Raw genomic sequence first — 12,272 nt, forward strand, 5'->3', positions numbered from 1 at the left:
ATGGCTTCACAGACTTCAGGTAAGGTTCCTTAGCTCGAGCTGGGGACACACAGGCACACCTCTGAGCGCCCGGGGCAGCTGACTGAACCTTTCCTGGAAGCCCATCCTTACACTCACTGCTCCAAAGTGGGGTTCATGAATCGGGTGCTGCAAATATTGGGCAGGGCAGAGTGAGTGGGGAGGCCCTAGGCTGTATCGCACACCCCAGCTCTGGCTCTGAGCCCACATCCTCCCCACCTCGCCCCTGGGTTCAAGGGTCCTCACAGCTCAAAGAGGTGCCCAGGCCTGAACCGAGCCAGAAACCTGGACATATGGTTGGTTAAAGGAATACAGTACTTGGGCTGCCTAGGCCTTCTCCAACTCCCTGCTCCAAACTAAATCTCCGAAGTTTCCCTGCCAGCGCTCCAGCTCCGCAGCCTCCCTCAGAGCTGGTCCTGCGCTACCGGTCCGTGGCCCCGACGGTTCGTCTTTCGTCGGCCGCCTCTGAACGCGACCCATAAACCAGTTTGGTGTCTAGGTCTTTCCTTGAACTGGCATCGTGCCAAGAGGCGTGCCAAGGGTGGCGGAGTTCTAGTTGGTCCCAAGTGGGTTCGTTCTAGCTCTTTTTTTCTGGACCCCTTGATGCCCGCCCTAACACCTTGCCTAGCAATGACCCATACTTGCCTCCTTAATAACCGCTGGCGGAGCACTGAACCACCGACCCACTGCCATGGGAACAGGGGAAAGCATTGGAAGGGAGAGGACCTGGAACTCTGTGCTCCAGGATCGCCACACCCCCTCCCCCACTCCCAAGGCCTGAGCGAAAACTCCAATCCTTTCGTCCTTCTAAGATCTTGATCTATAGGAAAGTTCACACATTTCTATCAGGCACGGCTCTTCGTGTATGTTCACGCATCAAATCAGGAAAGTCTGACAAAGCTCCTGAGGGTAGATATCATGTATCAACTCTTTTACTTATTCAATAACTTGTCGGGCTGGAGATGCAGCTCAGTGGTCCTGCACGGGTCTAACATTCACAGGGCTGGGGGATGGGTGGCGGTGGGATGGGGAGGTCGGGATGGGGGGATGGGAGCCAGACAGAATGTGAGGCATCCCTGTTCCGTAGTTACTCATTCATTTCACGGATGGACGGAGGATCCAGACTACAAAAACTAAGTAGCTTGACCAAGATCACAGAGATGCTTAACGCCATCTGTGCTCTTGATCAGTAAGGGGGTGGGGAAGGAAGGACAGGCTGTGAGGAGGATGAGGTGGAGCCGTCAGGGCGGGCAGAAAAGGAGCAGGGAGGTGTCCTGGGAGCTTTACCTTGCTCAACCTGGGCGAGGGAAGCAAAAGATAACCATCTGGAGCTCCTCCTCTGCAGTAGAGAGATGGAGAGGGTTAATGGGCAGGGTCTCTGTCCGCAGCTCTGGTGCTGAAATACACCCCTTCCCCGAACAGCCAGAGTCCAGGGCTTTGGGGCTGTGCCAACCTTAGGGAGGTGAATGAAACAGAACCTTATCTCTGCCCAGAGGAGTCCCCGATCTTGAGAGGACCAACCCATGATGGTCCACACTCATGATCAGCAGAGGGATGGCCCACCAAAGTAGCCAGGAGTCTGCACGGGCAGAGGAAAGGAGTCCCCATGGGGAGGCTGATTGAGGATCATTGGTAGCAGCGGGCAGGCAAGAAAGAAAGAACAACAGAAGGAGCCAAGAGACCACGTGGAGAACATGGAATCTTCTATCTGGGTCTGAGTGGATATGAGGACCCTGGGGTGTGGCCAGGGGCTGGCCAGGGAAGATGACAACATGGCCTGGCAAAAGAGAGGACGTTGTTTTAAAAATCTTGAAAAGGGTCCCAAGTTTAGCTCTTCACTCTCCAACAAAGAACAATGGAAGGTGTCAGTTCTCAGTATCTCCAGGGAGCAGGTGGAGAAATGGACCCCAGACGGGCTGTGGTTACAGCCAGTGTGGTGAGAATCTCCTAGTAGGGCCTTGAGCAGTGATTCTCAACTTATGGGCCATGAATTCTTTGGGAGGGGGGGTCGAATGATCATTTCTCGGGGGTTGCCTAAAACCATCTGAAAACACAGATATTTACATTATGATTCATAACAGTAACAGAATCAGAGTTGTAAAGTAGCAACACAAGTAATTTTATGGTTGGGGGCGACTACAGCATGGGGAGCTGTATTTAACAGTGGCAGTGTGGGGGTTAGAGAGATGATGGCTCAGCAGTTAAGAGCACTGACTGTTCTTCCAGAGGTCCTGAGTTCAATTCCCAGCAACCACATGATCGCTTACAACCATCTGTAATGAAGTCTGATGCCCTCTTCTGGTGTGTCTGAAGACAGTGACAGTGTGCTCACATATATAAAATAAAAATTTTTAAAAAGGAATGGCAGTATTAGGAATGTTGAAAACCATTGCTCTTAAGGAACAAGCAGAACAAATCTCCATTAATGAAGATAGAATATGTTGGGCAATGCTATGAGCAAGGGATGCTGGGAGTGGCAAGCAAAGACCCTCACCCAGCCTGAAGGACCAGCTGGAATCACCAAAGAGCAAGAGGGTGGAGATGGTAAACAAAGGATGGGGACATGTGCAAAGATAGGGAGGTGAGCATAGTCGAAGCATTCTGGGATTTACAGCAGGATGCAGCAGCCCATGGGGAGAGCAACAAGGTCCTGAGGCTGTGCTGGGGAGGTAGGTAAAGGCAGGAGCAGGAAGCATCAGTGGAGCAGGAACCATTGTTCCTTGAACATCATGTGCACCAGGCTTTCGTTAGCACACACTGTCTCGTTTCACTCAGAAAGGCCCCGCAAGTCTTGGACTTTATACTGAGGGCAACTGGCTGTCTTTGCAGGACTCTTATTAGGAGACAGGCCCCATGATCAGGAAGGCCAGCCCAGGAGAGAGCAGATAGGCTCCAGACTAAAGTAGCAGTTGATCTGAGAAGCCAGGGAGGCAGAGAGGCACAGGCATGTACAGGTATATGTAATCCCAGCACAGGGGAGGCAGAAGCAGGAACATTGATTGTTCAAGGCCAGCTTGGGCTACAGAGCCAGTCTGTAAAGAAAGAAAGCTAACAAGAGAGAAACCGAGAGAGAGAGAGAGAGAGAGAGAGAGAGAGAGGCAGACAGTTCGGGAGCTGGAATGGACAGACTTGGGGTCTGCTGGGGTGCGGAGTCTGGACAGAAACAAGGATGAAGCTCAGCTCACTGCTAAGAGGTGTGAACACAGAAGCCCCCTGGGATCGTGAGCATTAGGAAGCAAGAGGTAGGTTGGTATGAACTCAGAGCCCCGAGGCCGGAGTGCCTGGTGGCAGGAGCTCTGTTGGGGCAGCAGAGCTGGGAAACTGGCAGGAGCAGTAGACCCACTGGGGAGAAGCAGTGCTCAAGTGGCCCACAGGGACAGCACTGCAGCTATTGAGTGACCCGAGATTGGGTCCAAGCAAGTGGCTGGCCTGTGAGAAAGCTTCAGATGAGCAAGGGAATGACAAGAGACGTCCCGGGAAAGACAGGAGTCGATGTAGTAGCCTCTTGCTGTGCGTGCAGCCGGGAGTAGAGTGGGGGACAGACAGAAGTTGAGGCAGTGAATGTCACCTGCGTGGCATTTGTGCCGGTCCTCACCCATCCTGACCATGTAGCAGACACTGCAAGTCAGCCACAGAGCTTTTCTTCCACCTTTCAGGAGTTTTAAGATAAATTTAAGGAGAGTGGTAAACTTTTTTAAAGATTTATTTTATTTATATGAGTACACTGTTGCTGTCTCCAGACACACCAGAAGAGAGCATCAGATCCCATTACAGATGGTTGTGAGCCACCATGTGGTTGCTGGGAATTGAACTCAAGACCTCTGGAAGAGCAGTCTGGGCTCTTAACTGCTGAGCCATTTCTCCAGCCTGGTAAAAATATTTTAAGAACATTGAAGCTAAAGGGAACTCTTCTTCCCTTCATCCCTCCCCCAGAAGAAACTCTATTGTGAACCCAGTGGGTGTCATCTAGACCTTGCCAGTATCTATAGACACTCCATAATAGAGTATTATTCCAGACCACAGAATTCTTTCCTGCCAAGCCCAGCCTCAGCCTCAGGATCCAACTCAACAGAACACTGTGGCTGATTACACCCTTCTGGATCTCATGGGTGGAACTCCTCCACAAGTTAGCAGGTCCACACTGACTTTTGCTAGTGAAAAATCCCAGCTCTGAAAAAGACCCAGTGACAGGGAAGTACTCAAGTGGCCCTTACTGCATCCCATAAGGTATATAGGGAGCTCTAATGTCCCGACTGGAGAGGCTCCACAGGAGCTGAGCTGGATTCTAACCCAGGTCCCGATCTATCTACACTCTCTCCCTCTCCAGCCCCTGCTGAGCCTGCACCTATTCCTTCTTCAGAAGCAGAGACCACCGAGGCAGCATCTACCTATGACCAAGCAGACATGGAGACCAAGCACGCAGGGCCCCCATGCCCCGCAAAGCGGAAGTCCTGGCTGGCTCGGCACTTCTCCCTGCTGCTGCGGAGAGACCGACAGGCCCAGAAGGCCGGGCAGCTTTTCTCGGGGCTCCTGGCCCTCAATGTGGTGTTCCTGGGTGGGGCTTTCATCTGTAGCATGATCTTCAACAAGGTGGCTGTCACTCTGGGGGACGTGTGGATCCTATTAGCCGCACTGAAGGTCCTCTCTCTGTTGTGGCTCCTCTACTACACAGCGGGCACCACACGGAAGCCCCGTGCAGTGTTATACCGTGATCCTCACGCGGGACCCATTTGGGTGAGGGGTGAGTGCTCAGTGCTAGGTGGGTGGAGGGGGGTGGGGAAGGAGAACCCTCCCAGGAGCAAGCGTCTATCCCCATCTTCGCCCCCTCTCCCTGCCAGGCTCCCTGGTGCTCTTCGGCAGCTGTACCGTCTGCCTGAATGTATTTCGAATGGGCTACGATGTGAGCCACATTCACTGCAAGTCAGAAGTCGAACTCGTCTTCCCAGCCATTGAGATCGTCTTCATGGTCGTCCAGGTGATGGGTCTCTCACACCCCCATACCTCCTCGGATACAAATACTACCCAACCTATACTAAAACCAACCACCACATAGGTAATGTCTCCATGCCCCAGAGTGTAGATACACATCAATCACAGCCCACCTCCTCCGTGTACCCACACCTCTGCACACACATGCACCTCCGCACATACCTGTCTCCCAGATGGAGACACCTATAAACACACTTGGCTATGTGTGCCTGCATACACTTAAGCCCAGCTCCCATATGTCCCTGCTCCTCCCTCTGTTGAGTCTCTGCTGTGTTACAGGCACAGAACCCTTATTTCTCTGGCTACATAGGTATCTCCTCCTCCTCTGCTAGTAGCAATTGAGTCCCTTTTCATAGCTGAAGGAGCTACAGCACAGAGATGTTTACTGCTGGCCTAATACCACACAGTAAAAGAAAATGGCTAAGCCAGGATTCCAACCCAGGCTCCCTTACAGGGTCTTTCACTATAAACACACACACACACACACACACACACACACACACACACACACACACACGGCGGGGGCGGTTGAGTGAGGTGTCCCCTTATGATGTACCACATCATTAGCACCTGGGCTCAAGGCCCTGTCTCTTTCAGACTTGGGTACTCTGGAGACACTGTAAGGACTGTGTTCAGGTGCAGACCAACTTCACCAGGTAAGATGTCCCTCTGGATGGGGTCTCCCAGAGTTCTGTTTCCACCACTGTCCAGTTTCCCCAGACAGGAGGAGCCTGAAGCTATGGGTTAGTGTGGGCTGCATCCCAAGTGACCCCCTAAGGGCTCCTGGAATCTTACCACCATCTGGGACCTCTGCCTCTGAAACTGAGTGGTCACCCCAGAGGGGATAGAGGGTGAGGACGGAACCCTGGGAGCCATTCAAGCTGTGAGCAGAATGTGACCCTTCCTCCAGGTGTGGGCTCATGCTGACTCTGGCCACAAACCTGCTGATGTGGGTTTTGGCTGTGACCAATGACTCCATGCACCGTGAGATTGAGGCTGAGCTCGACGCCCTCATGGAAAAGTTCTCAGGTACGAAAGGGACCAGAACTTCCCCCATCACATTTATGTGTATGTGCAAGTGAGAGTTCATGAACACACTCAAGACCAGGTCATTGTGTGGGCCGTGGAGATGGCTCAGTCTACAAGGTGCTTGTCACACAAACACAGAGACCTGAATTTGGTCCCATGGAGCCCACATTTAAAAAGCTACGCAGAGCCAGACATAGTGGTGCATACCTTTAATCCTGGCACTTGGGAGGCAGAGGAAGGCAGGTTTCTGTGAGTTCAAGGCCAGCCTAGTCTACCTAGTGAGTTCCAAGCCAGCTAGTGTAGATTAGCCTAATTGGACTGTCTCAAAAAAAAAAAAAAAAAAAAAAAGCGTATACTTTCTAAGGGATGACACCCAGCTGGGTGTCTTCTGGTCTCTGTTTGCCTGTACACACACAGTTCCGGAGTCAATGGTCCCTTCATGCGCCATCAGGAACTGGTAGCCTCTAATCCTGGTTGAGTTGGTCACTTACTGAGAACTCTTTCAGGTGTGAATCCAGACCATGGTATTTGTATTTACTTGTAAGAGACTAAAGAGCCCTTGGGATGAAAGGAACACTGTCCTCATGCAATTTTAGTATCTAAACATACCAGGAGAGAGACTTGTGTGTAGAAAACGCTCCCCAGGTTATCCCATCCAGTCAATCCTGAACCTGTACAGTCCACCCTTAAAGCAACATCCCATAAATCCACATGAGGAGCTTGCAGACTGTGGGATTCAACCACACCTTTGTGTCAGCCCCACCCATAGGTGGCATTGGGACCTGTGTGCACCGGCTTGCACGAATTCACACACCCTGGGCGTGAATCACAGCACGCCTGTATATGTGGCCACCCCTCACCTTCTGTTTGTACTTTGCACAAAATGTGCAAAGAGGGAGCTTTAGTCAGTGATGTCATGGATTCGAATGTGTATGTCTGTGGCGAGGGGTTGGAACAGAGCCTCTTTCATGTTAGGCAAGCATTCTACCACTGAGCCACACCCACAGCTCCAATTATTACTGCTCGATTCCAGAGGCTCAGTAGCCAGTCAGTTTAGCTAAAACAGTGAGCTGCAGGTTCAGTGGGAGACCCTGTCCCAAAGCATTACGTGGAGAAGCAATTAAGGGAGACAAACATTAAGCCTACCCATGCATAGAGAGCAGGACAACACACACGCATGCATACACACACACAAGTACACTGTAGCTGTCTTCAGACACACCAGAAGAGGGCATCAGATCCCATTACAGATGGTTGTGAGCCACCATGTGGTTGCTGGGATTCGAACTCAGGACCTCTGGAAGAGAAAGCCAGTGCTCTTAACCACTGAGCCATCTCTCCAGCCCCCAACCCTGGGCTTTCTGAGATAGAGTTTAGCTTTGCAGCCCAGGCTGGCCTTGAACTTGAGATCCTTCTGCTCTGACCTCCCAAGATTGCAGGTGTGTGTCACCATGCCTGGCACTTCGGTTAAGATTCTAATCTGCTTAGTCGTTTATTTCATTCTTAGTTATACGTTTTTGTGTGTTGTTATGTGTGTGAGGGTACTGTGCACATGTGTGTGGGTGTCTTATGAGGTAGGAGGGCATCAGATTCCTTAGAACTGGAGTTACAGGTGGTTGTGAACATCTGATGTGGATGCTGGGAACTGAACCTGGGTTCTCTGTACAGGGATCATTGAGCCATTTCTCCAGCCTCCTGTTCTTGTTCTTCTTCTTCTCCTCCTCCTCCTCCCTCCTCCTCCTCTTCCTACTCCTCCTCCTTTCTTCTCCCTCTTTTCTTCTTTCTTCTTCTTCAAAGAATAATTAGAATTTCTTTTTTATTTTAAATTTTTTAATCCACTTAACATCATGATAACAGCCCTCCTGGGTTATTTTTTATGTTATTTTTATGTTATTTTTATGTTATTTTTCTGAAGATTTATATATATATATATATATATATATATATATATATATATATATATATATATATAATGTACATTTGCACACCAGAAGAGGGCATTAAATCCCATGGGACTACAGTTGTAGATGGTTGTGAGCCACCAAGTAGGTAATGGGAACTGAACTCAGGACCTCTGCAAGAGCAGACACTGCCCTTAACCACTGAACCATCTCTCCAGCTTCCTAGTTTCTATTGCTGTGAACAGACACCATGATCTAGCAACTCTTAGAAAGGAAAACATTTAATCGAGGCTGGCTTACAGTTTCAGATGTTCAGTCCACTGTCATCATGGCAGGAAGCAGGGCAGCACGTTGGCAGACATGGTGCTGGAGAAGGAGCTGAGAGTTCTACATCTTGATCCACAGGCAGCAGAAGGGGACTGTGTGCCACACTAGGCGTAGCTTGAGCATAGAAGACTCAAAGACAACCCCCAAGTGACACACTTCATCCAACAAGGCCACACTAACCAAGTCACACCCTATGGCAAAGCATTCAAACACATGACTGTATGAGGAGTATATCTATTTAAATCACCACAATAACCTTAAGGTTCTTCATTTGCTTCCCAGTGGTAGCATTTAGCTCCTTCCTTCTCCCCTGCTCTTCCTAGAACTGGGTGTATAGCCCAGGCTGTGACTTGGATTCAACTCAAGCATGCCCCAGTGACGTCATGTGCTCATCCAGAGGGGCTGCCTTCTGATTACTCTAGTATGGGCTACTGGGGTTAGTTGCTACATTCAGGTGTGGCAGCCCGATTTCTTATTGCAAACGTTGGGTTTGCCCTGCCAGCTAAGCATTATGTGGAGATAATGCTTGGTCTTGGGGGCAGCATGGCTGAAATGCTTTTGACACCTAGAGCCTTTGCATTCCTTTGTAAAACGGTAATCGCCTTGTGACTCCCAATTTCTACGTTCTACCCTCAGATGTTTCCACATCTGTAAAACGAACATCTACCTGGGTCCTGTCCAAATCCAGAATGTTCCAGGAGTGAGTTAGAGTGATTGGGGCCACTTAGTTCTTCAATGCAGGACTTGCCCGATAAGCTGTCTTTTCTGTCCTATCTCCTCCTAGGTAACGGGACCAATACTTGCTTGTGCCTCAACGCCACAGTGTGTGAGGTCTTCCGGAAGGGCTACCTGATGCTCTACCCCTTCAGCACCGAGTACTGCCTCATCTGCTGCGCTGTGCTCTTCGTCATGTGGAAGAACGTGGGCCGCAGCCTGGCAGCCCATTCAGGTGCCCATCCCAACAGACCACCCTTCCGCCTGCACGGGGCCATCTTTGGGCCACTGCTGGGCCTTTTGGCACTGGTGGCCGGCGTGTGCGTCTTTGTGCTGTTCCAGATCGAAGCGAGTGGCCCTGACATAGCCCGCCAGTACTTCACCCTCTACTACGCCTTTTATGTGGCTATGCTGCCCACTATGAGCCTGGCGTGCCTGGCAGGCACAGCCATCCATGGGCTGGAGGAACGCGAACTGGACACACTCAAAAACCCCACACGCAGTCTGGATGTGGTGCTGCTGATGGGAGCTGCTCTGGGCCAGATGGGCATCGCCTACTTCTCCATCGTGGCTATCGTGGCCACCCAGCCTCATGAGCTACTCAACCAGCTCATCCTGGCCTACTCACTGCTGCTTATCCTGCAGCACATCACTCAGAATCTCTTCATCATCGAGGGCCTGCACCGCCGCCCCCTCTGGGAGCCTGTGGTCTCCGGGGTGATGGAGAAGCAGCAGGAAGCTGAGCTACCCCGCAGAGGATCCCTGCGGGAGCTGGGTCAGGACCTGCGGAGAGCCTCAAGGGCCTACATCCACTCCTTCAGTCACCTCAACTGGAAACGCAGGATGCTCAAGGAGATCTCTCTCTTCCTCATCCTCTGCAACATCACAGTGAGTGTCTGGGCAGAAGCTTGTGGGGGCGTGGGAGCGGTGTGTGGGTGTGGGCGTGGTGTGTGGGCGTGGGCGTGGTGTGTGGGCGTGGGAGCGGTGTGTGGGCGTGGGGAGCATGGGGTGATGTGGGGGTGTGGTGTGGAGAGCGTAGGCACGGTGTGGGGGCGCGGTATGTGGATCTGGAGCCCCCGATTTAGGAAGTTGCTTCTCTTTCCAACTACCTGTATGATTCTTGAGAGCCAGGAGTATCTCCAGCAGCTCCCTGCAAGCTGCTTGCCACGAATTAATGTGCTCTGCACATTGCAAAGTGCTCTTTACAAATGTGTGAGATTCTGACTTGCTGTCTAGGTGGGGGAAATGAGAGGGGGCTGGTTAGAAAATGCCCACTGAACTCATTATCCATTGACTTTGGCCAAAGGGACAGCCCAGAACGACTTGTTTTCTATTGATCCCTAGTGGAAGAGGTTGCATTGACCTCAGCTTCTAGTGGCTAAGACAAGGTCCCTGGTCCTTTATTCATCGCCACGTCTCCAAATGCCAGGCAAGGTCACTGCCCACCCCCCCCACCGACAGATTGAAGCTAATGGTTCTGATCAGTCCCCCCTCACAGCCAGTAAGTGGCAGCCATGGGACAACCTCAGGGTTGTTTAGCTCCAACCCTCTAAAAGCACTGAAAACACGTTCCAGATGTGAAACAGCTGGCCCATGCAGAGAAGTGATAAATTGGCTTTAAGCTGTGTCAGGAGTTCAGAGACGGAAGCATGGGTCCCAAGGTTTTCAGGGAGGTTGATAAGGTTGATCAGGTGGACTTTGGAAAATGGGTAGAATTCTCACAGGTGGGCAGGAGAAGACACGGGTGGCTGTAACTAGTGGAAATAGTAAAACCTGTGCTCAGGGCCTAAGGCACAAAGAGTCCAGCTTGGCGGCACAGATTGCTAGCTGGGAGGTCCTGCCAAGTGACATGTATGGAGGCAGCCCTCTAGGGCTCAGCCTGGCCTCAGGTAAGCCAAGGTGGCCAAGGCCCTCTGCGTCAGGGACTGAGAGAGACTCTTGGCTATGAACCTGGCTCTGCAAGGCCCGGGATGATGACGCATAGTGTTACAGGAACTCCTGGTTCTAGGTCAGTCTCCCCTGAGATGAGCATCCTAAGATTTAGGAGCTCGCCTTCCCTCACCCAGCAACCTCCCCTCCTTCCTCTCTCTCTCCTCAGCTGTGGATGATGCCTGCCTTTGGCATACACCCAGAGTTCGAAAATGGGCTGGAGAAGGATTTTTACGGCTACAGGGCCTGGTTCACCATTGTTAACTTCGGCCTGCCTCTGGGGGTCTTCTACCGAATGCACTCTGTTGGGGGACTCGTGGAGGTCTACCTGGGGGCCTGAGTGCCAAAGGAATCCAGCCACAGCAGAACCCCGGAAATGCCAAGGCAGAAAAAGAAACTTGGAGTATCTGGACAAGACACATCACATCAAGAAGTGCAGAAACCTGCCTGGGGTTCCCAAAGTGACCTATCCTCAACCTGACTGAGAGGAGGATAGTTCATGTAGTCGAGGATGTACCCCGGTGACTGCCAAAGGCTGTGAGGGTCAGTATGACATTGTGGAGACTGGGAGCTGGAAGAGACTGAGTCCTTCTGTGGGACATCCTGGAAGCTCAGAACTCCAGCTGGGAGCTCAGAACCCAGCACTCCAAGCTTGGCAGGCGGCCCTGCCCCTCCCCACCCCACACACACCCCGTCTCCTAATGAGCTCACTAATTAGCTGCCAGGCAGGGCCCAACAGCTCTTTCCTGCTTCCATAAACCCTGTTTGTTTGATCGATTCCACTCGGCCTCTGTGGCATTTGTTCCTGGGGACAGAGTTGCCACTCCAGGTGTGGTGAGAAGGGTAGTCCTCTCCAGCAAGACAGTCCTGTTCCTCAGCCAGGAGTGGTGTACCCCAGATCATGTCTGTCTCATCTATGGACAAGCAGGAAGAGATGGGTCTGGGCTTGTATAGCCCCGACCTCTACTCTTCAGCTGTGCTGTCTCTTAGAGCCTTAGAGGCATTTTTGCAACTGGTTCACTATGGGTGGTCACTGTGGCCTCTGCCTGTCCAGTGCCCAGGCCTGCCTGGTCCTCTGAGCCACTGGGTGAGGCAGGAAGGTGAGTAAGCAGGCAACGCCAACCCTCCATCCATCTCTCTGAGCCCAGAAAAAGTATGCCCAGGGTAAGGCCCAAAAAGTGCAGCCAGAATCCCCCAGAATCCCCTGCTCCTATGAAGCCATACATTGTCAAGCCCAGGAGTGATGATCAGGTTTCCTTAACACTGGTTCTGGCTACCTGAGGCCGGGCAAAGAACTTAGGCTTTTGGCCTCTCCTGTGTGGGCTTTTCTCTAGGTAAACCCTGGGGGACAGAGCACAATCCTGC

The 12,272-nt window shown here is 51.8% G+C and overlaps 1 protein-coding gene across 1 annotated transcript; it reads left to right on the plus strand.

The window, feature by feature from the left end:
- OTOP3 (otopetrin 3) lies at positions 1-11,247 on the plus strand (the record flags this gene model as incomplete). The annotated part of the gene is made up of 7 exons (XM_080922473.1): positions 1-19; positions 4,346-4,759; positions 4,857-4,993; positions 5,605-5,663; positions 5,918-6,036; positions 9,049-9,866; positions 11,077-11,247. The coding sequence occupies 7 exons, from the start codon at positions 1-3 to the stop codon at positions 11,245-11,247; spliced, it is 1,737 nt and encodes a 578-aa protein (XP_080778599.1).
- Positions 11,248-12,272: the final 1,025 nt, after the last annotated feature.

The sequence above is a fragment of the Micromys minutus genome (assembly GCF_963924665.1).
Source record: "Micromys minutus genome assembly, chromosome: 10".
NCBI lineage: Eukaryota > Metazoa > Chordata > Mammalia > Rodentia > Muridae > Micromys > Micromys minutus.